At 42.9% G+C, this 24,701-nt stretch overlaps 1 protein-coding gene across 21 annotated transcripts in view; it reads left to right on the top strand.

Annotated features, from left to right (window-relative positions):
- Nucleotides 1–24,701, top strand: part of CAMK2G (calcium/calmodulin dependent protein kinase II gamma) — a 122,372-nt gene that overhangs the window by 84,255 nt on the left and 13,416 nt on the right. For 10 of the 21 annotated variants that reach the window (XR_012623974.1, XR_012623973.1, XR_012623972.1 and 7 more), the window contains 5 exons: nucleotides 9,210–9,250; nucleotides 17,883–17,915; nucleotides 21,799–21,867; nucleotides 23,482–23,526; nucleotides 24,179–24,227. Coding sequence is in view for 18 of the 21 variants with exons in the window: in XM_074830630.1 (XP_074686731.1) it covers nucleotides 9,210–9,250; nucleotides 17,883–17,915; nucleotides 21,799–21,867; nucleotides 23,482–23,526; nucleotides 24,179–24,227 (237 nt within the window). In the remaining 3 variants the exon portion in view is untranslated. The remainder of the gene's footprint in view (nucleotides 1–9,209; nucleotides 9,251–17,882; nucleotides 17,916–21,798; nucleotides 21,868–23,481; nucleotides 23,527–24,178; nucleotides 24,228–24,701) is intronic. The other 11 variants (XM_074830620.1, XM_074830628.1, XM_074830634.1 and 8 more) reach the window with 4 other exon arrangements.

Here is a 24,701-nt window from a genome sequence, read left to right on the forward strand (position 1 = left end):
AGTGTGAAATAGAAAGTGATTTGTTTGGGAAGGAGCATGTGGCACTGTAGTCTGGTACAAAACAAAGTCGGCTGCCACAATCTTCTCATGATATTTTGTTACCAGATTGTTTTGGGGAAATTCTAGCTGGCATTTGTTAGGTTTCACATCTGAAACCAGGAATCAAGAAATCTTATTAGGTAGCAGCGATTCCTTTAGACCTGAGGCAGGGCCACAGGGCAAGTAATAATATCGCAGAGAATAGGGACAGAAGCTATTTGGGTATTATGTTACTTTGACTCATCAAAAATGGGTCTGAAGCATCTAGCTATTAGAGTTTTCCTTCTTGGAGTCTCAGAAGTGGTTTTCATCCTTTTAAGCTTAATAACTGGTAGTCTGGCGCCCACCCAACTGCATTACATAGTGCACTTACTGAAAATGCAAATTTCAACATGCAAATCAGTGCTTTTTGGAAGATGGTTGTCTTGGCTCAGCGTATCTAGGTGATGCAGTCTTATCTGTGTTCATTTCCATTTGGGTGGAAAACCTCTACTTGCAAGTGCTTTTGGTTTATGGGATTGATTGCTTTCTTTGCCCTCTTCGCCATTTTTTTCTCTTTTAAAAAGGGCAATAATTGAGTGCATGAGTCAGATCTTTATTGCACCTGACTACAGTTACTTTCAAGCGAAAGTCTGCTGTATGGATTATAAGTGATGATGAATGAAATGGAAGTGTATAAATTTCATCTGGCCATTTACTAATGGTGGATACTAATACTTATGTTCTGGGTGATGTTACAATAAACTTCTAATTGGAATGAAAACCTCTGTGAAATGATCATCCCAGCATTCAACGTGTGCGTTCATGCATACATTCTTTTGTGAAATCAGGGCAGAATTTTTAACCTCCTATATGGTGATTTTAAGAAAATGTTAAAGGATGTGAAATCAAGCTACAATTAAGGGACAACCCTCAGCAACTTCAGAACAGTTTTTCCTTAGTTCTTGCTTTCAGGTGAATCTGTGCCAATATTTTAGGACTACTTGTGGCTACAGCAATTTCTCTTTACTGCATTTCTGATAATTTGGCCTTAAAGGGACAGAGTAATTTGATCCATTCACCTCTCCCAGAATTGTCCTGTTACAGGACTTAAAAATTATACATTGTTGTCGGAGTGATTCTGAAATAACTGTTTGAGGAGCTATGGCACAACGACAGGGCTTCTGCAGGACTGTATGAAACTTAATGTTTTCTTGGGCTTTCTGCTGGTGTGAACTGTTTTTGATCTATTCACACAGCTAGTTTTTATTTCACTTAACTGATGATTCTGAAATAGTCAGGGTTTTTATTCTTTTTAAACAGCAGTTTTAGATTCATTTTTAGTCTGCAAATGTTGTCACTTCTAATGAAGCTGCAGAAGTGCTTGGGTAAGAAAATCTCCTGTGGCCCAGATTTTGAGTACATGAAATGCCTGAGAGAAGGGTTCTCATTAATGGTGTGTGACCTATGCATCCACTTATTCCCTGAGCTAGTATCAAGGAGGAAGAGGCTTGCTCTGTTCATTCTCTGTCTCAAGGGCTGAAACTGCTGGATCTGCTTCAGTTAACAGCTGAAGAAAAGGAAATCCTAGGTGGCCCATAGTGAGCCTAGTGCAGAGTTCTTGGTATCACTGAGTTATGCTTTGAATGTAAGCTGTGATTCCAGGTAATGAGACACTCTGAAAAACTGCCCAGAAATAAATGTTGTGAGTTTAGATGCAAAGCATTTATAGCCTCTGCGGATAGTAGCAATTCATAATATTTCAATGTGTTTTGAAAGTGGGGAGATCAGCTACTCTTTTTTTCTTTGCAGGGCTGTGTATAATATAAGCTTGACTTTTAAAATTATTTTTTAATTTACTTGGGTTTTTTAATTGCTGCAGTTGAAATACTTAAATCTGCTGGAATTGAAGAATAAGTGCATGCTAACTGAAAGTAAAAAGTTAGGCAGTCCATGTGGGAACTTTGGGTATAGCTCAGACTTTTCCTATCATGACAGGTCATCTAACTGTGCTTGAAAAGTTCTAAAGTATTACTTGTTTCTTTCCCTAAAGACCTTAAGGGGTTTTTATTTTCTCTAATTGGGTGACACTGTTTTGTGGTCCTCTAAAAGCCCCATTCCCAGCAGACAGGGAACTAGATTTATGAAGAGAGAAGCTGCTTCCTGTCTGGGGATGGGATCTTCTAAAAGCTTCTTCACAGATGTTTTGAACCAAGAGGAAAACAAAGGCTCATGTGACTCTGGTATCAATTAATTAGGCACGATAGTACTGTCTGCAGGAAATAGGAGAAGACTTCTTTAATCCTATTGTCATTACTGTCTCCTTGTCATGCATTTTTGTAATGGGGAGTTCCTTCATTTGACAGTGTGGTTTTAGCTTGTGACAAATTGTATGCTTAAAGAGTCTGTAGCAGTACTTTCTCTTTTTTTCCCATCAAAAAATCTTACTTTTTACAAAGAAAAAAAAGTTTCTGTTCATTTGTGAATAAATCTGTTGCTTGCTAGGTGCCTTTTGTGCCAGGTCAGTTCCTAAAGATAAAGGAATGTGATCTGGCTCATTTCCCCAGTTACGGTATATTCAACAATTTAATACTGGCTGTTTGTGGTTATTTTTAAAAGATTGTGTCTCAGATCAGTTGTAGGCTATTTGTTAAAAGGAAATACAGTTGCGCTCCTTTTAGTGTAAGTCAGGAAGTTGAGACCTGGTTATAATAAGGAGTTTGTAGCTTCTGTCCACACTCTGGTAGGTATTCACTCAACTGCAAGAGAGAACACTGCAATCTAAACTTCGCTGTCGGATCTTTAGAGTCACAGCAGGGTATACACAGGATGATTTGGGTGCTCACTTGTGGCTTTTGATGTTCAGATGATCGAAGCAAACACTGATCTGATTGTGTTCACTTACAGAATACAGAAGTACAGTCAAGTAAATCAGTTGATTAGATCATAGGCAAGAAACTCCTAAATCACCTTCTGAGAAGTAAATGGAAATTTATACTAGGAGAAAGTTGGCAAGGGTTTCAGAGATTCCTAATAGCTGCAGTATTTAAGGGTGCCTGGGTTAATTTATGTAGATAAAACTGTAAGCCTGCTGTAAACTGAGTGAAAGGATGGTCAAAATCTGTTTTCATCTTAGAAACAGCCAGCTTCACAAAGCGCTGAGAAGTGGCTTTTCTCCGTAAGTTAATTTTTATACAAGACTTACAAGTGGACTACATGAAATTTGTAGCACTGTTTTCCTAACTGGATTGCAACTGTTAATTTGGGGAGTTGTTGTTCAACAAGCTTTCACACTCTATGAAATTCACTTCTCAAGTGTGTGCTACCCTGTGTTCAAAATAAATCCTAAGGCAGACATTGTGGGTAATTAAACCTTACCCCTGAAACCTCTGTCTTTAACTGATGCGGAGCTTATTTCTTGGGAATTGTTACTGCTTGATCAAGTCAGTTTTGTGAAGAAGTTATTATGACAGCTTGTGACAATAGCTGGAATTCGTTACATGTCTCTACAGATCCTTGTTAACTCTCTGATGTGCGGTTTTGGGTTTTTAACTAGATAGGTGAGGTTGAGAGAGGGTAAAGACAGATACAGGGAACAGAGTGCTTTCTGAGTAAGTAAAGAAGGGCTGAATATGCCTGTGCATGTTTGGTGTAACCTGTACAGAGACGTTTTTATGCTGACTAAGGAGCAAGAAGGAGGAAATGATACAAATACTAAAGTGGTACTGAAATATTTCACTGTCCTGTTATACCTGCCTTCCAGAAGTGCTTGCGAAATTGAATTTTTGCTATTTTTGTGTGTGTGTACATATATATATATTTATACTCAGATTGGAATTTGGGTTCTCTCCTTTAACCAAAGTTAAAATTGTGCGAGTAACATATCTCAAGTTTCTGCTGTGTTGTGTTAGTTATGTAGATGTCTATTCAGGACCAGAAATTTGTATCACCTGACTCACATGAACACTAACCTCTGGGTGTGAATTCAAAGGATGAAAATATGAAGGGAAAATTTATCAAGATGTTTCCAGAGAACTTTGAGTAAAAGAGTATGAGATCACTGGCAACCACATTTCCCAAGCAGAAGATGAAGTCACATTTAATGAAGAATTAAGTTGTTTCCAAGTTGCTTGAGAAACAGTCAGGGGTTTCAGAGAATGGTGCTCAGCTACTACAGTGTGGGCCTGCTGAAGTAGTGTACTTCAGTAAGCAAACTTCCATTTTGCAGCTTCCCAGAATCACGTGGATTTCATTGCTGCTTTTAAATGTTTATCACTATGGCCTGAAAGTCTAATTTATCATCAAAAGTGAATTTAAATTATTATAATAATTCCCTTTACTTTTATCTTTCTCTCCCTAAAGTTCAGGAGAACTCTGTGAATGCCTTTTCTTGTGGTGTTTGCCCTTCACCCCTGCATTTCTTGGTTTGTCGGGAAATGGAGTTTTTGTAATACTGCAAGAGAGGAGCTCTTTTATCAACCCTTGAATTTGGGACAGACTGGGGCATTCAGGCTCGAACGTCTAGGATGGGTGTTCAGGCTGTTTCGACCCTTTAAGGTTCTGTTTCTCTTTGTGTGTGTACATATGCATAACTGCAGAGAGTGTCTTTCAGGATGTGAAATTTCTGTGTTGGAGGGAAGGAAGGTGTTTGAAAACATTAATTGAAATGTCACAGACTATTGGTCTGGCTCCTGGTTTTTGGCTTTTTATATGTAGTCTTGTTGGAAAATGTTTTGGTTTTCTGAGGCTGGCAGAGGTAAAAAAAGCAGAAGGAAATCACTTGGCCCCCATACAGTTTCTCCATTATTCATTAGTGGGAGAACTGGGATCTCTGTGGCTCATGCTAAGAGGACACCACTGGGTTGCATATTTCAGGCTTTAGTTTTAATGAATGCTCCCTCTTTTAATACTTTGCTGAAAACCATCAGGGCATGTCTGAAAGGTGGGTGTGCATTGTCAAGCACTATCTATCCTTGAGAATATCCCGAAGCACTGGAAATATGCGCTAGGCACTGGCTGCGCCTGATGAGATGAATAGGATAGGAAAGAAGGTGTCTGCTATGTCTAGAGATCCTGTGGGTCCAGATCACATAAAAGCTTGCATTGCCTAATGGGTTGAGGTTTTTACCTGCCTTTCCACCTGGTTCTACTCTTCTCTTTCTGCTTGTTTTAAAGAGTGTTTTGAAGTGACTGACTGTTCTTTATGACCCTTTGTTTATCCTGTAGTAGTTCTTTGAACAGAATCACTCTAGTCTTGCTGAGGAATGGAAGCCTTCATGGAAGGCCCTTCATTCAGGGGGGAAATGTTAAATGTTGCTGCTTGTCTATTGTTCAGGTACATTTCTGGAACAGTGGTGTCATTTAGGAAGCAGAAGGAGTTAATAACAAAGCAGGATTTAAAAAAAGTTAAAATAAACTTTTCAGCCAGAGAAAGAGTCCATGTTGTACATTCTGCCAGGCAGTTATCCCATGCAAATAGGTTGTCTTTGTACTGATCTCTCACAGCGCATAGTGTTCCTGTGCAATTGCTATTGCAACAAGTTCCCACAGCATGTCACTGGAGAATCTAAGAGAAAGGGTACTGCTGAGACAGAAATCAAAGTGAGGGTAAACACAAGACAACAACTCCCATCTGTTCTGTGAAATCACTCTGATGTGTTTAAATGGCCACTGGTAGAATCACTTGTGCCTAAATAGCCATCATGGCAGAGAGTTAAGCATCAGTCTTTGCTGTGTCTTGTCCTTAACAAATACATGTTTTTGAGTTAACCTACACTCATGGGCATTGTTTGTAATGGTAGCCAGAGGTGCCTCTTTGTGACTATATACTGATGGTCAGTTGGTTTGTGGTGAGCCCCAGAAGTGACATCAAGTTGAGAATTAGTTAATCTGACTTTCTTTGAACTGAGAATATGAGAATGACAAGCTGCAACTCTATGTCATTGGGAATTCTGTGTTGGCATGATACAATTTTTATTCTAATAATTTTTAACAAAGTCCAAAATTCTTCATGTGTTTAGAAGCCAGAACTTGGCATGTCTGTCAGACTAGCATCATGAGTTAGGCTTAATAAAAGCAACCTCAGTGTTATCCCTGCATCCCAAAAAATACTCTCTGAAAGGTTAACCAAGATGAGAATGTAACTGAGATTTGACAGCTGGGGACAGGGCAAACCCAGGACAGGGTGAAAGAAGGTCTGCTCTCTCTAGAAGAGGACAAGTAGGGCTGCCGGGAGGGAGGCGCTATCCATGGCTGTGTTTGGAGTGGGTATTTCAGTCCCTCTTGGAAATTCCCTCCTCCACCACCCTCCCCTTGACACTCTGGATGTACCAGAGCCTAGTGTTTATTGCTGATGAGTTCAGCATTGGGGATTTGTGCTTCTGCCAGGAGCATGGTCCAGAGCCCAGACTGTTTCCTTTGGAGGCCAAAACTGAGACATGTGGGAAGAGGGAGGGGTATGTGGGGTGCGTGCAGGGGAGGCCTTTTGTGTTTCTCTTCAGAGATTAACTGGAGGGTGTCTTGTTAAACCAGGAACAGAACTGTGCTTTCAAGTTACCAGGTTAGCAGCATGTGCCTTGATATTGCTTCATTATGGAGGAACTGTTAACTCCACTGAGAAGAGGGAATATAATCCATTTAATGTGTAGAGGAAGCAGGAAGGATGGTGAAAATAAATACTAGTATCTGATGCCTGAAAAACTGCAGAGCATGGGTACAAGACCATTTCCTGAACAGTAAAGAATATGCTTTCATGTGTCCTTGGATTTTTCCCCTCCTGTTGTCTCTTTGCTAAGCTGCATGTTGGATGGTACTACCTGTCTTCTAAAATGATTCTTGTTACAGGAAGTCCTGTCTGTTGCTTGATGCAGAAATTTCACTTGCATCCCCTCTACTTTCTGTCTCATAACATGTGCAGGTTGACCTGTGGGTAAATCCGCATGCCTCCATTTTGTTTGAGGTGTCTGCAGTCATCTTTGGTTGTGATGAATGCATTTTATGGGCTCTCCAGTTGTCCTTACAAATGACAGTACAATGCATGAACTAAATACACCACAGACCAAGTTTCCTTCTGCAGTGCTGGGATGCTGACAGGCCTGTGGGAGAGCAGTGTGTGCTGTGCAGGGGTACCAGCAGGGAAGGGGGCTAGATGGGCAGGTTGCACTGAGGACCACTGGGTCAGCATTATATAGTGCTGGGCTGCTCACAGGGACTCTCAGCTGAATTTGCTTTAATGCTGTAGAACAGGATTTTAGCTGCCTTCTGTCCACAAAGACAAATGTGAGGTTCTGGGGAAATTGCAGAAAGTGTGAAAAATGTTGCTTCCCAGCTTGTGCCTGGGTCATTCCCAGGACATATGGTGGTGCTGTTTCCCTTCTCTGATGTTTTTTTGGTTTGGGTTTGTTTTTTTTTTCCACTTCAAGGATGTCCCGTTTGTGATATTTGTTAAGTTGCAGAATCCTTTATTCCTTCTGAAGTGTTGTAAGGCCATAACAGTTTCTAGTTTCAACAGTTGTTGTGTGAGATGCCTTGATGTATGTGTGGTATAAACTCTGGACCCCTTTTGACTGCACGGTCGCCTTGTTTGCCTTCTCACTTGCATGTGCCATCAAGCTGATCTTCATTGTGCCTTGAAAGTGGCGAGAACTTACCTGTTAGATTCAGTCTTGCAATACTTTAGTATGTATACGCTTAGCAAAGAAACTGTTGCAGGGCAGATGAGTTGCTTGGGTCAGTTCGCCCATCTTCATGTGTGCATATTGGAGCATTGTATTTAACATGTCATGTTCAGAAAACCTCTGCATAAGGTTCTTCTAGTGTTCTTGGATGGTTTGTGAGAGCAGGAATGAAGACAAAATCCTTATCTAGCTTTATACTTGCATTAGGGAGTAGAATTAGGAAGACCAATTCAGAGATTGTAATAAGCGTATATGGGGTGCCACCTCTTTATTGTGAGGAAAAGCTGTAGCCGTTTGCACCAGCTCAACTAATATTGTCTAGTTAATCCATATCTGTAGGGTCACGTGGTAGGGAAGGCAGGAAATGCTTTTGACATAAAACTTGAACAGTTGCTTGGATATTGCAAAAACATTTTTGTTTAATGTTGCTGCTTCTAGAGAGAGACTGAGCACTCTGTGCACAAGTTGGTCAGCATGCCTTTGGGAGTGAAGCATTTCAACAGTCAAGTGCGCGTTGTCTCAGGACTTGCTTTTTTCCCAGGCCTCATCTTTGCTGGAGCTAAAACGCAGGTCAAGTACCCAGACCTGTATGCTTCCCAGCAGCTGCTTAGGAGAGGCATATCAGTGTGTTGGTCCAGTAGGTTTCTAGCATGCTGTTTACAGAAGTTGAAACAACTGAGTACGTTCTTCATGAGTAGGCAAGCTGTGTTTTATATCTGTTGAGGTTGTAGATGGGGTCTTACTGTTGACAGTCTTCGTCAACATACCACTTCCCTGTAATAGGTGGAGAAGCTCCTTCGTCAGTCCCAAGGTGCCTTCTGCCAGGCATTTGTTGTGGGCTCCCTGTCTGTGTTTATCATGTTCTCACTTTCATTGCTAGTGCCAGTTGTTCAAGTTGAGCACAGCAGAGCATCTTTATCTTTAAATTAAGAAATTCAGCCTAGTTCCTGTTGCTTTTCTCATATTTTTTTTTTAAAAAGAGCTACCAGACAATGCCTTTTGCACTTTTCCAGTCTCTTCCTTTCAGCTATCCAGATGTTTCCCCAGAGTAACTGTGAATAGCAGTAATTAGGAGGCCTCTGCGTTATCAGTGCCCCCTTTATAAGCAAAGCCTGTTATGTGAATGACTACTTGAGGGTGAAGCCTTTATCCTGTTGCAAAGATATGGCAGATTTCTTTAGCTTTTCCCCGGTAACTGGGGGGCACTTCTGGATGGGGTCACAGTGTGTGAGTGGAGGATTGAAACAGAGGAGCTCTAAAGTCTCAGACTTGGCCTTCCTGAGATAGTGAAGTGGGAGCATTTTTGCCTAAATAAGCGGACAATAGATAGGATGGGTGACTCTCTGCTAGCAGGATGGATTTGATGAGTGACTTGGCCTGTTTTCCAGGTCTCTTGCTGTTAGAGAGGAATTAGCAGAATGGTTGTCTTAAAGTCTTGTGCAGTTTTGAGGCAAGTGGGGAGAGAGAAAATAGTCTTGAAACCAAAATCTGACCTACTTCTGCTTCTCTCCACAGCTGCCAAAAGCCTGCTGAACAAGAAGTCAGATGGAGTGAAGGTAAGTTCTTGCTTTCCCATTTCACTGTGTCTCTTCCACCATCTGAACAGAAGTCAGCAGCTTTCTCTGGTGCCTATCCCCTTCCAGGGTAAAACCACAGCCTGTCTTGTGGCTGGGATTATGTTTGGTGTATTGTTATGGAGCCCTGGGTGGGATCTTGATGTTCCTTACATGCACCTTATACATCAAACAACTAGCTAAGTATGCTATTGTACTAGCAGGATTCACCTTTCTCTGAAGTATGGAAAACTGGTTAATGCTATGGATTAGAAACACCAAGGACTTGCTCAGGTGTGACAAGTGCCTCTGACTAGTCTGTTCTGTTCAGTGCAGAATGCTTCTGGATATTGAAATTGCACAGAACAATTGTCAGTGACTGATGATACCCAGCACACCCCATGGAAATGTCTTTGTCCTCCCCCCTTGGACAGATGTTGAAGGTTGAGCTGGGAAGAGGCGTAGGGAAGGAGGAATCTCCAGATGTTCATGTTTGGACAGAATGGAAACGGAATCTTTTGCTAGAGTTCAATTCACATCCCTGAGGACCAGGTGCTATCCTTTTACCTTCTGAGGGGAATTATTTTTTCCTCACTTCAATTTCACTCCTTGTGCGCATGGTTCTGGAGGTCAAACAGGCCATTCCCAAGGCTGTATGTTGTTGCAGGCAGTAGCCCTTTACCATCTGGTACTGGAGTAGAGACAGGGGCTAGACCACTGTTTTCCCCTAACTGTTCCACAGGATAACTGTCCTCTACATGGGAAGGTAGGGTTTGGTTTATTTGCTTGCATTTCCATTTGAAGCCCAAACCTTCATCCACAGCTGTTAGGTGGAATGGTTAATCTCCTGGTTTTGCACTGTGGACAGTCTTCATTCTCCCCATGCTGGGGAACTGACATACACACTGCAGGACCAGCATGCTTATTCTCTCCTGCTGTCTTAGCCTTTTTCCATTTTAATGAGGCTCTGTTTCTAGAGGGCTCACAAAGCAGGGTGCTGGAAAAAGAGGTGTTTTCAGAGAAGTTCTGTTTATTTTGGGGACTACTCTAGTAAAACCTGCATTCTTGCAGTTCTGCTGTGTTCTGCCCTAATGACACCAAAGTCTCTGGAGTTTTTTGACCAAAATACTATGTGGAACTGCTGTTCTTGCCCTAGGATACTTATCTTTGAAATGTGCCTGCAAAGAGTGCGGTTTTGTGCCTTTGCACATGTCTACCTCTTGCACAGACATGCACTGAACACATGCACGCTGATACAGCAAGTGTGTTTGAGTTGTAGCATCTGTTGATATGGAAAACATTACTGTAAAATCCCAGTGGAGTAAGAATGGATGATCGCAAATGTTGTGAACTGAGAACCAGCAGATACTTTGCTTCAAATTCCCAACATGGCAGGGGAGAAGCAGCTAGAAAAGCAGCAGATAACAACACGTGTTTTATGTTACCTACCTAGAAAAAAAACTGGCTTTCTTCTCAGGATTCTTGATTTCCAACAGGGTCTCAGGGAGTGCTACAACTTGGGTCAAAATCTTCCAGAAATGGACAGATGACGCACACACACGTTTTGAGCCACAGCTTCCTGGTCACGTAGTTAGAAGGAGACCTGTATGTTAGAGACTTCCAGCTCCATAGAAAGCGTGTGGTGTTTGGTTCATTGAGAACACAGTGTCTTCCTGTGTGAAAAGGGTAAAGCTGGATTTGCTTTTCTAGCTGATTTGAAGTATTCTTCAACTCTTCACAGTATACGTTGTTCCTGATATATGTAATTGAATACTTGTGATAAAGTGGAAGGTAGATTAGAGATTATAGCATATTCCATACATGGTGAATGGGGTTGCCCTCTGGGAGCCTCTTCTCTACTTCTGCATGACACTGGAGACCTGCAATCAAGAGTCAGCGTGCAACTTCCTTGCTCCTAAGCGTCAGAGCAGTCTTGCTCTGCAGTATGAACAGGAGTGGTGCCCACAATGGGCATTGCATGCTTTCAACCTGGGCTGAAAGCCCTCAGAAGAGTTGTTTAAGCTTTCCATTTTCCCTGAATGGCATCTATCTTCAGGTGTGGCTTTTGAGTCCTCATTTCTGTAAGCTTTAAAACTCAGAAGGAAGTTATATTTTTCTTCTTAAAGCTGGTGTTTTGAGTAACCCTCTTGCTCAGTAATGCAGACTTTTAAAAGTATAAGTCGCTTCCCCCCAGTGCTAAGTTTGGACAAGATAGAGAGCAGGTAGTGGTCTGTGTGTGTTTGTGGTACATCCTTAACACTTTCTGTTGTAGGATTTCTGTGGCTATATGCTTATCTCCCTCCTTGCCCCTACTGTCAACAGGGGGTGCTGCTTCCCATTAGTCATCCCATGGAAGTGTAGCCTTTTACCACTTCAATTTGCTTATTGGAGCAGTACTGGCACACTTGGCTGATGTGCAGCAGTCTCTGTGCTGGTCACTGTCTGGTTGGTGGCCCTACTGTTGTGAACAGCCTGCTTTTCATGTGTTGCTCCTCATGCAGGAAACTTGTAATTTTAGCTTCACTGATTTTTGCATCTTAGATAGTTCTGACAAAGAACTTGTGCCAGTGACTGGATGAGTTAAGAGCATTACTTGTAGCGCACTGATTTTCTGCCCATTGCAGTAGTGCAGAGCACAGATACCATGATCTGAACACCAAACATATTTTCAACTTTGTGGTATCTTTTTCATTCCTACTTCCTATATAAATAATTTTACATCAGATGTAGGTTTAGAATGAGCATTGTGTGCTGTATTTTTAACTGCTTCTGACCACATGCCATGAGGTTAGGCTGTTCCTCATGTTCTCTCCAGATATGGAGACTCCTGGTTTGTTTGGTGGTTGGGTTTTTTGTTTGTTGGTTTCTTAAAGCCTTTGTTGAAATTAATTCCTAATGGAGATTTGAGAGAAAATATGTTTCAGTTTCTTCACTGGCTTTATCTGGGCCAGGGTGACTGTGCTGCATGAGAGTGTTACCACACAGTAGATAAGAATGAAAAGAGTATTTCTTCCACAAACTGATGATTACACTAGTGTAAAAATTAACATTGCCGGTTTGTCTTAATTTACTTTCTGTTCAAGGTAACTTTCCCATCCTCTTGGCTGGTATTCAGAGCTATCTATGCTAGAAACCTGCATTATTTGACAAATACAGTAGGATTTACTATTACATAGTATTAAGCAAGTTTGTGTGAGGCCTATACGTCTTTCTCATGCTTTATTCCCAAGAACTCCATGAAAATGTGTGTTGGTGAATATCTGATGCAAGGTGCAGTGTGTTGCTGATTTAGCATAAATGAGAGAGGAATGATGTATTAGTCATATGTGGTGATACAAGCATCTAGTGTGAGTCATGTTGAGCTGATAAGTAAGAACAACACCACAATTTTTGTTTCTACGGGAAATGGCTTTAATCCTTTGCTGAAGGAAGCCTAACGCACTAAAACAATAAGGATATGTGCATTTTACTAGCATCAGACCATTTGGGAGTGAGGATGGGAAGCTTAAATCAGGAGGGGAGGAGAGGAAAGAAACTTTTTATTATTCCAATAACTGGGGTTATTTTGATAAATGTCCATGTGTATGACCCTCTCCTCTAGCAAATTCCCTTCCAAAATCTATTTGAAGCATTCCTGGTTTTCATTTTGCACTGCTGCTTCTATTTCAAGTACTAATTCTGCTAATTGGTAGATATTTCATCAGCTTGGCACTTGAGAACTTTTCCATTATCTTAAATAATGAATGATTTAAACTGCCTTGAATCTTAAATTGTCCCTGCTCACCAAACCTTTGGTAGTGCTGCACTCACTTTCTTCAGGCAGAATTTGGATCCAAGCTGGTGGAGTAACAACAAGGAAGGCCCAGGTTTTATCCCCAAGGAACATGCTTTTCTTCTTTCAAATCCAGAAAGTGAGGCTAGAAGATACTGGGTGACGAATTGCAGAGCCATGTAACGTACCACGTATCTTGTGGCCACCACTGTAGGTCCCAGGTATTTTTTTTTAAGATTCTAAATTTATGAGCAACATTGTGCACCTGCCATTTTAAAATTTACTTTAGATAGTTTCATGTCAAACTTACTTGCTTTCTTGTTCCCCTTTCTGCCTGTAATCTGGATTTGCCATCCACTGCAAGGTGAGGAAGGGGTTAAGGAATGGGCTGGGGCAGACACCTGGGTGAAGATTAAGGACACTTTATGCTGAATGTCCTTTCTCTGACCTTGTCAGGGTCTGGGCTCCATGTAGTTAGTGTTACAGTCCTACTGTTATTTTTTTTTGTCTCTGGGCAGCCCTTCAAACACTTGTGTTCCCTTTTTCCCAAAGGGGAGTTTCCCTTCCTACTGGTATGAGAGGATGCATGTGTTTCCTGTTCTAGCGGGGCCTGTCAGATCCATCTTTATGATCAGAATTTGTTAATGCACAAGGTGCTATTTGTAGTTAAGTATGTAATTGTAAGTATTTTAAAATCAATTCTCTAAGCTCTTTGTGAGTTTCTTCTTCTCTTTTTTTTTTTTTCCTGAGCACTTTGGTTTGTGATTGGGGGATACAAAATTATATCAATAATGTTTTTCAGGCCCCGGGTAACACTCTATGTAAATAGTAACTTGTGGAGAATGCTATGGGATGCAGATTTTAACAGCGTTCACTTGCAGTGCTCTGCAAAATTTGTTGATTTTCTACCTTGGCTCTTTGCTGCATGCACACTGTTTTCTTTCGCAGTAAAAGCTGAATAGCATAGCTGAAAGAACAACTCAGCTGAAAGAGTAAAAATCCAGATTTTTGGTGTGACAAGGTTAATGTAAAACCTGCCCTTCATCTTACATAACTGTAAAGAGGCACCAAGTTCCATTTGTTCTGCTGTTTGTAAGGAATATTGTGGTAAGTGTACATTTTATGCCTGGTGGGTACCAGCTTTTCCTGCCCTTTGCCCAGTAAAGAGTATGAGGGGAAGGCAGGATCCTCTGTAAGCTGGCACGGATGCTGAGAAAGCAGTTTGTGAAACATGCCTTAGAGAAGGCACAGTAGCAAAGTGAACCAACAGGGAATCCTTAGGAAGTCTGCAAGGGCCTGGAAATCTGTAAGGGTCAAGTAACATCCATGCAGTGACCAACAGGAGTTAATGCTCCTATTTCTGTATCTGGACTTTTCATGATCTTAAAGCCATACTGTTTAAAGATTGTTACGGTGGAGCTAAATGAGGAGAACCCAAGCTCACCTGAACAGCACAGTTTTATGCCAAACTGTTTTATGCAAGATACTTGGGGAGTGCTTCAGATCTGTTTAAGTGCTGACATCCAATAACACATTCTACCCACCTTTGATGCATTCACTTTTTTTTACTGCATTGTTATAATGCCTAGAAACTCCAACCGAGATCAAAGGTCCAGTGTTCTTAGCACTGTAGCAATGCCTAAGCAGAAAATCCCTGCCTCTTAGCTTACAATTTAAATAGACAAGCTGACAAAGGGCAAGAGAAAAGATGGATTGACAAAGATGAAATGATTTGCTCAGCATCACACAAAAGGACTAAAGCAGAAGTAGAAATAGGACCTCAAATCTGCTAGTTCAGGCTGCCTCTCACTGATCTTTGAGTTCAACTTTTTTTTTCCTACCTTAAATCCTGAAACAACTATGTTCTCTATAGGAGTATGAGTTGCAGCAAACATCATATTTTAACATAAATATACTGTCAGTATCAAACTGTGGGAGAACTGCATGTAGAAGACAGAAACACAAAAAGCTGTTGTAAAAGATATCCATGTTAAATGCCCAGAACTGTGAATGGGACCTTGCCTGGATTCATTCTACTTCCTATAGCATCTTCTATTATGTGTTGCATTTTCTACAGGTGCTTGGAATGATTTACACTTGACATTTCTAGTGTTGCTGCTATGCTGAAGGGACTTCTGTCACCTGCTGACTTCTGTTTATTGTTACTTAAAGTGTCTTCCTTAAGTCTCGTTGTAGAGAATCTGCCTCTCTTTTGAGATGAACACCTGAATTTCACACAAATACAGAAATAGAACTTTAACAAACATTCATCCCTGAGTTTGAGAGGAAAACGTCCATGCTGCTTTGGGAGAATGTTTTGTCACTCAGATGTAGGGAAGTCCTTAAAGTGATCAGTGAGATACTTTACCATAGGCTATCTGCCTTTAACAATTTTTTGCATTCCCTGAGATGTCTCTGCACTGCCTAGAAATACTGAGAGATGTATCTGTGTTATGGAAAGAGAACTCTCTAACTAAACTTCTGTTATTTTATTTACTTTGCTAAGTTATAGTCACATTACAAGAAGAACAAAAACTTCTGCTCACTCAGCTAGTCACCTCGGGAAGGTGGTATTATGGGTCTGATACAGCTGTTACAGAGGGGATTGGGAGACCGATCTGGTTTTAGTAATTTCCTTGTGTATGTTTTGACTTAATAAGTGCTGAAGCACTTACTGCCAGTGCCTCATGTTGGCATTATCTAACCTGTCTTGAGTTGTAATAGTACTTTCATGCTCTGGTCTTAACACAGACCTCACTCCCCACCCTTTTCATACTACCTAGATAGCTTTTCTTCCCGCGGTTATTATAGTAGCCAGTAATAGTGTGCTTTCTGGGATTTCTACACTACATCATGCCATGTTAATAGACCAACACTGTTTTAAATTTAGATTGTACTTTAATTAAATTCTGATCTGCAGAGGATTCTGTTTCCTCTTGTGTCAGTGTTCCTTGTGCCTCTAATATAGGAGGGTGATTGTTTTCTGTATGGCTTGGTTGACCCTCATATTGAACCTTTTGCTTGTCTCTTTACATTTTCTGTCCTTTTTCTTGTTTCTGTAAGTCATTGGAAATCTGTATGAACTTCAAATGAGACTGTCTTCCTTAGAGATAAGTTTCCCTGCAGTATCCATATAGCCTCTGTTTGTCTGCTGCAACTTACAGGATACATTAAAAATAAAAACTGAAGTTTTGGGGCAGTTTCTCAGCTGATGTGAATTTTCACTTCCAGTTAAGAATTCCCTGTTGTGACTGGGTACAAGGATTTCTCTGGGTTGTTGATGGTCTAACCATTGTATTCGTGCACTGGTAGTACATCCTATTTTAGTTCTAGCTTGAGGAAAAGCCTGTGGAGAAGCTAAATTTTCCTAAAAGAAGGTGAGAGGAATCACAAGTTTGTAAACTAGGTAATGGCAAGCCCTATGTTGTGCCTCCATGTGGTGGAAGATTCATGAGCCAAATGCTGAACAGATCAGTGTTCCAAGTCTGTCCATACTGGAATTAAAGATCAGATGAGGCAGAAGCTTTGCTAGTTTGAGTCTGTTCGTGCAGTGGCTGCATGATTCTGGACGGTATGGTGTGATTAGAAATGTGGTTCTGGGTATGAGGTGAACATGGGCACTTCTGCTCTCAAAGACATTCCAATCTGTATGCGTGCTTGAGCTCTGATGTGAGGATAGCAGGGACGAAGGCAGTATTCAAGGTGACAGCTGTGGAGGCTCAGTAAGTGTGTGAAATGGGGAGGTACAACTCCATGGCTTATACTGAGTTCAAAGGGCTGCTCCAGAGGTGGGCTGTGGTAGTGTGCAGGAGTCCAAAGCTACATAGCTGAGCCCACACCATTGTGTTTTTTGGCTGAGACGTGCCGTCCTACACTAGTCTGTGAGCTAGACTCTGTAGTAAGCAGCAGAGGAATAACCTAGATAGTACCAAGGGAGAAGGGCAGATGGAAAATGTATGTGGAGACAGCAGGAGGAAGGGTAGCATTGTAATGCTGAAAGACCTGCCAGGCTCAGTTTGGACAGGATGACCCTAAGAGTGTAGTGAAAGAGTAGAGAAATGTATGCTGAGTCTGGGTTACTGGAGAGTGCAGTTTGGTGTGAAGGTGTCTTTGAAGATGACTGAAGATGCCTTTGAACGAGAGTAGAGTCCAAGAAGGTTGAGTAGTGTTTGAGCATTGCTCTCTGTGTGTTCTCCTCCCAGTATCTAAGAGCACAAGGTGTTCTGGCTGTTGAGTGCCTCTTTGTCTGTCTTGCCTTTCCTCTACGTCTGAGCATGGGTGCACCTTGCCTCTCCAGTCAGCCTCAATTTCTGTATGAGAGAGCCTTTCTCCTCCCCATGCTATGAACAAAAGTTCCCTCTTCTTTCTTTAGCCCTTTGGGATACCCCTCCCATTGTGCCTTCTTCCCTACCCTCCAATTCTAGTTGAAACACAGCTCTGCTTCCTCCAAATGTGAACACATGGAGGGTTTCTGCCTACCTCTTCAGAGTGTCTGGGGAAGCTGCACAGTTTTCTGAGGTGGGAGAGCACCTTGCATCCCAAATCTTGTGCATATATATTCCTCTCTCTTCTCCTCTCCTTATATCAGTGTGTGGGGCACCTATGTTCTGACCTTGATGTTTGAGTGGATGGGGGTCTTCAACCCTGCCCTTTCCCCTGGTGTGTAGTCATGTTCTTTAATGATGACTTCCTTCTGCACCTTCTCGCGTGTCTGTGCATTTCTGCTGCTGCTTATACCTGCCCCTAGGGGAGCAATATTGGCAGGGGGGCTCTTGCTGGCACACTAATGTGTGAATAGTTTCTGTGCTTTTCTTCTCATCTCCTCTCTTCCCTTCTCTTTCCCTCTCTCAATGGTGTGTCCAGAAAAGGAAGTCGAGCTCCAGTGTGCATTTGATGGTGAGCACCTCCCGTAAGCTGCCTGCGATTCGTGCGTCCGCCATTCTCATGCCATGCACGCTCGGCTTGTGCTCATCACCCTACATAGCATGTCTGTGCAGGGGGGCGGTGGCAGGGGGGGATCATTGTGCACTGAAAGGTCCATGTCCTCACTAAAAGGGCCCTGTGATTGTCTGGCTCCCAGCCAGTCTTACAGTTCCCATTTTGTGCAGAAAATCAACTGCTGGCAATGCAGTTTGACCTTGCCTGCTCTGAGTGTGAAATGAAAAAAGGCAGTGGTTCTCCTGGGCTCAGCAGAGCAGGTGTGTGCCTTGCCTGGACATGGGGCTTTGTCATTCTGTTGCAGAGGTGCCAAAAAGAGGAGCAGGTGCTTTGCCTGGTGTTGGTGCCGTCATCCTTGGTGGGAGCCCTGCAGTGTAGAACAAACTGGGAGTCGCTCCAAATGTGACAGAGACTGATGGGGCCTCTCTGTTCAGATGAAATGTGTGGGCACAGCACCGCCGGGCAGCTCAGAGCTGACGGTCACTTCTTTTTTTAGCATACTTACTGAAAAGGTTTGTCAGAGCCTTTATAATCCAAAACTTCCTTTTGTCCTGATCTCGTTTATGTATCCCAGCATGACCAAACACCCAGTAACTGCCTCCCCTGTCCTGTTCATTTCCTTTTTTCATCCATCCAGATGTTTGACATCCATAGAATTTGTCAGGAAAGTAGTCGAATCCACTCTCAAGGGAGCAAAGAGAAAATTGGCCAGTACCATATTGTAAGGAGTCATACACAGCCCATTAGATGATGCCTTTGTCTCTGACACTGAGGTATGAACAGTAACTAAAGTACAAAAATTAGTTATTGCATGATCTCCTTTACACAAAAAAAAGAATAGAAAATATTTATCCCATATTGCAGGTAAGAACAGGAATGTTATAGTACTGAGAAAGCAGAATAATTTGTTTCTACATTACTTTCTGGAAGATATTTCTCCTCTTCCTCCTTCAATGACAGCTTAAAACTAGGTAAATGCAAAAAAATACTCTGAAAGTACTGCATGGAAAATCTGATGTGGGGGACTTATTTTTCACCAGCCCTGCCTTTATGAAACTCCAGGGCAGGAGTTCATTTTGCCTTTCTTTCCCTTCTTTCCTGCCCACTACCAGCAATACTTAAATTCCCCCTGCATGTTGTTTTAAAGCAGCTGGGATACGTAAACCATGTGTCAGCCTCAGAAAAAAAGGAAGCAGTGAAGGTGGCCCATGTGTTGGTACTTATTTTCTTTTAGCTGGCTGGAAATGTGTGACCCTAGCGATATGATCACTGGTCTCTTTTCTTTCTCTTGCACCCTCTGTGTTGTTTGTGCCTGTCTGTCTCTTGTCTAGTGCAGGAAGCGCTGCCAACTGCTGTGCCAAAACTAATAGTGTTACATAGATTTTACGAAGGGCCTGGCACCTTTTTAGGTGAATTGACCTCTCTTAACTTGAACTGTGCTGCTGTGAATTACCAAGGATCGTAGCCTGCCCAGTGACTATGATGTTGGCTGGCAGTAGGAGGGGAAGGAGGGGTAAGAGCTGGCTGTGCCACCTGGGGTTCTGGGAAGGGCCGACCAGTCTTTTCCAGGGAAGGGCCGTTGTTTAGGTGGCCACAAGACATGAGTGTGTGTGGGAAACTCAGTATGTCAGATACCTCCATCTGAGAAAGAGCTATGAAGAATGTTTAGGCTAAGTCTTCTGCCTCTTATTTCCTTGGGGCTCTGTCCTGGAGTAAAATGTTATGTGATTCTGGACTAGCAAACATGATACTTGGTCATCTTCAGTTCACTGTCTGGGGAAGAGTATGATGGCTGAACTGGGTGTTCAGTGCAGCCTGGAGGGCAGACAGTGTGCTTTGGGTGTGCATGGGTTTGCACTTTCTAAGGTGACATCCCACACCTAACAAGCTGCTGTCAATTTTTTTCCTGAACAGTGTCTTCCTGGATGTTTTTTTTCCCTCCCATTTGGCCTCATTTATAAAGCCTTCCAAAAATTGGAAGTATTTTTGTATAGCTTCTTTTATGCTAACTTTATCTTCTTATCTCAGTGGAAGAAAAATGGGCTGTGCTATTCTCACCCGGAAGAGGTTTGGAAGATAGATCTCTCTGCATGAGGATCACTGTTTCTGAAGAAGTATGGGAACCTCAGTGCTGTGTGGAGGGGTGGACCCAGGCATTGCCAGAAGTTTGGTTGTGCTTATACCACAAAATAGCTTGGGATTAATTTTTTCAGGTTTATCTGTGCCTCTCTTACATCCACAGCAGCCTGTCATCTCTTTTGCCATTAGGGTGGAAATACATGCAGGAAACAAAGCTATTGGAAGGCCAAAGTTTTAGGACAACATGGTGATGTATAGGAAGAGGCAGTAAACAGTAATTTTCCTTTCTTAGCTTTGGGGATGAGTGTGTTATATGCTTTTTTTTTTCCCCAATGGACTTTTAAAGAATTAATTCCTGCCTCTCTCTTCTACTTCCTCCCCTCTCTACCTGCCCCATCTTCCTCTTCTGTTTCTCCTCTCTCCCTCTCCAAAAGGGATAGCTAAGCCAAGGCATTCTGCTTGTGAAGAAAAACTGAAATATTAGTAGGCATGTGTGAAGTCATCATAGGATCTGTCTCTGGTTGACATAATTAAACCTTTGGCAGATGTTTTCCAGCTCAGCATTTGACTTCTGCATTCTTTGTGGTGGTTACGGGGTGATGAGAAGGATCTGATGTTTTGCAGTACAAGTTTGCACTCCCCAAGAATGGTGGGATAGAGAGCCGATGCAATGAGGGTCACGCTGCTCTGAGCTCCCATCTAGTACCCTTGATTTGTAAACCAGGGAGTTTCAGTGAAGCTCCTGCAGTGCTGATTTTGACATTGTCGCAGGTGTCTGGCAGCAAGAGAGCTGTATACCTGGTGTAGGGGTTACACGGCAGTGTAACTGTGAGCCTAATTCTCCAACAACTGATTGGATTTGTGGGCTAGGAACTATATACTAGTGGACACAGGTTTGACTTCCTACAGACATAGACTTTGCTCATTCCTGATGTAACTGACATACACGACTCAATGGGATGTTTCTTTGCAGTAAGCTGGTGACTGCCTCACTGTTGTGCTGTGTGAATGCAGGAAATGGAGATTTTATTATTCTACCACAGCTACAAGAGAGACTGAAGAGGGGAAAGATGAAAAACTACTGGGCACCATGCAGAGGACTTGCTACTTGAGGAATGACATGGCCTTTTCCTTGTGTCCCATACTCATCCCTTTCCATATTTTGATCCTGAAGTCTCTATTCAGGTCACAGCAGGGACACAACATCACTATACCTCTCCTTTTCTCTACCTTTTCTAGGGCTGACCACACTTTTTCTTGCATCAGTAGATTCCCTGGGACCCTCAGCATCATCACATACCTAGGACTGTTCCTGCACGCTTTGGGACTCCTCAGACATGACTCCCATTTGTCCCCTGTTTGAGACTGCACCATGACTATTGTGTGTCTCTCACTTCTGTAGTCTCTTTCTTTTGGGACTTCTGCCATCTCTCACTCTTATTCACCAAATACTTTTGTTGGTGCTCATCTCAGGATTCTCCCCATCCCTTTGACTACTGCCTTTCCCTTCTGTTTTCCTTCCTTATAGCTCTAGCAGTCCATGCACATTTGGGTTTTGGTACATCTCTTAAAACATCTGTTGCCTCTGAGGGAAGGATGATGTCCAGCACAGCGGGCAGCACTCCTTCCTCCCACTTCTTGGTGATCAAGTCTATGGGGAGGGGAGGGTCTGAGGAGATGGTTGGGGTTGAAGCAATACTGTCATTTTCTTGCTGCCTCTGCTGCCCAGCAGGGGAACTAAAACCATGTTTTTCTGTCTCAGCCACAGAGCAACAACAAAACCAGTATAGTAAGCACTGCAAAAGAAACACCCCCAGTGCAGACGTCCATGGTATCTTCCCCAACCACTGTTTTTTTTTTTCCTGTTTGGTTTAATTTTGATTCTGTACTCTCCCCTTCTCTCCTTCCCCCCCATCCCGAGTGCTGCCTGTGCTGCTCTGTTTCAGCTTGTGTTTTGGCTTTGTTCTGTCTGTGTCCCTGTGCTGCTGTGGGGCCTGATCACAGCCTCACGGGCTTCGGGGTGGGGGTGCTGAGCAGAGCTGTGGTTGGATGTGGGGATTGCAGCTTGCCTGGACTTCCCTGTGTGCCATCCCTGTATAGTTCTGTGTGTCCCGTTCAACTGTTCCTGCTGGCTTTTGGGAGGCTGGTTTGGAAGAAGAGAGTGGCAAGCTCCATCCACTCTCCAACACTTAGGAAATGGAAGATGAACTTCAGGAGACCACAGAAGAAAGAGCAGGCAAATGGTTTTTAGACGAATCCTTTGATAGCCCATTTGGCCTGCTCAGTTGTGTGGTTGATCCTCTGCAGCTTGCTGACTTACTGGGCTAGCGTTTTCTGTTTGGGCTGTGTGCAGCGGGCTTCATAGGGTGCCCTGTGCCTAGTCCGTTTAACGGCACAGCTCAGTGTGGTGTGCCTCAGTATGCTTGGAAGACCAGGCAGCAGTGCAGTGGGTGACAGAGGCAGATGGGTGAGTGTCCATCACTGCACTGTCACAGTCCCTGGTGCCCTTGCTCAGCCACCCTGCAGGAGTGACAGCACTGGGAGGAGATGGTGCAGGATCTGAACTCTTGTCCCGGTAATGAAGGGATGAGTGCAGCAGCTAGTTAGCACCCATAGGCTTGGTAGCTGCTCTTTGTTGTGTGTCTGTGGAGAGTTGGATTTGGCATTTTTTGGGGGGTGAGAGGGTGGGATTTGATGTTTTTGTTGTTTGTTGTGGGGTGAAGGGTTCTTGGGACACTTCATAATTTTCTGCTTTCCCTTCACTGGCTTTGTTCATGATGGTTTTGATACTGAGGGAGCCTTTCTAAATTATTAATTATTTTTGTTATTATTGAAATTGGATCTCATTTTAGAGACTTTAAGAAAAATGTGCCTTTTTTTCACAGCTCAGTTCCCTTAGCAACTCCTCTGAGAGGCATTGAGGTGGTCTGGCTTATCCCCTTTTTATTATGGAAATTATGAATGTCCCTTTTTTAGGGTAAAACACACAGAAAACTTTCCAAAAAACTGGGAGACAAAGGCCCCAGCCCAGTATTATCCTTTCCTCCCCCTCTTCCTCCTCTGAAGCATTTTCCAGCGAGGACGCTGCTGAGGGCTCATTACTTCACAAACGGCTGCAGAGGGTGCAGGCTGGCTGCTCACTTGCCATCTGGTGTTTGTGCCAGCCTGGTTCACTGGAGGCAAATTGGGAATTAAGGGCAATTGCAGGGAAGCTGGGGGCTTTGTCTCTTTGTGACTGTAGCTTTTAGTGCAGCCTCTCTCTTCAGGAAACCTTCGGTGCAGGAAGTGTGTGCGCACGCACGCAAGCACACGTGTGCTGTTTGGAGTTTGTGGTTTGATTTATTTTTTTTTATGTCAGTCACCTTTTCTCCACTTGCTGGGGAGTGAAAAGAAATGAGAGAATGCTTTGGAACTGGAGTTTAATGATTCTTCCATCCTTTCCTAGGAGCCTCAAACAACTGTTGTCCATAATGCTACAGATGGCATAAAGGTAAGGGATGGGAGTGTTGCCAGAGAAACTTCCACTTCTCTCTTGTCGTCCTTGTACTCGTGTGTCTTACTTCAGTTTCTGCCTTTGCGACGTCTAGTTTGTAGCACGCTCCCGAATACTGCTGGCAGTAGACTGGGAGGGTTGTGTTGTATGGCTGTGGATCTCTGGAAGAGGCTGAATAGGGACAGGCATTCAGATTCTATCATCTCTTTGCTACTGTGGTGTATAATCGCCACTCTCTTTCGTATGTGGGGTGGAAGAGAAGATACAGGCACTTACGCACTTTTTTTAATCTTCTGGAAGTGGAGACCTGTTCCTCTGAGAAAGCCTAGGAGCCCTTCTTCAGCTTTTTGTGGCTATTCTTTTTCCAGACAGAAGCAACTCCTATTTGATCTCATTTGACAGAGTTTGGTAACTTCTGTCCTTGTGAAACTTCTGGGTGGATGGCTTGAACATGCAAAAGCTGAGCAGAGATGCTAAGTTTTGCTTAATAGGTAGCCTGCTTCCATCCAAGTCTTCCTTGTATCATACTCTCCTTGCCATCCCTGCCAATGTGTTTTGCGCTTTTCCTCATCTTTCTTCACAAAAAATCAGACTATTTACTCATGCTCCCAACTGCTGATGCCTGGTAATGCTCTGTTCTGCTGTGCAGGGTTCCACAGAGAGCTGTAACACCACGACTGAAGATGAGGATCTGAAAGGTAGGTGTTTTTCCTGTAATTTCTAATACAGTTGAGTGCAGGCAGGGGATCCTGGAGATCCGATCATTGCCTTGAACTAGCTTCCCAGATTTCTGTGTCTGACTCAGTTCATAAATTCGCCATGACGCTGTCATTCCTGTCACAGTGGGACCATGCATTGGGGAACCAGCTGACTTGGCCTCTGTGGTATATAAACACTGTTTGCCCTGAGATAATTTGGTTTTGTCTCAGAGTTGGAATTCTTTTCATGCAAATACCATAATCTGTTCATCTCCAGTCCATTTCTAGGTGTGGAAAATCCCTACTAGTCCCTTGAGGTTTGGAGTCTGGTTGTGTTTTTGTGTTTCCCTGTAGGTTAGGTTACAGACAGTTGAAACCTCACTGTTACTGCTCAGTCTCCCTTCTCACCCCTTCTGGGAATCTCTTTAGTGACATGCAAACACGTCCCTCTCTATTTTTTTTTCCTCTTTGGGT

The sequence above is a fragment of the Strix aluco genome, chromosome 7 (assembly GCF_031877795.1).
Source record: "Strix aluco isolate bStrAlu1 chromosome 7, bStrAlu1.hap1, whole genome shotgun sequence".
Lineage (NCBI taxonomy): Eukaryota > Metazoa > Chordata > Aves > Strigiformes > Strigidae > Strix > Strix aluco.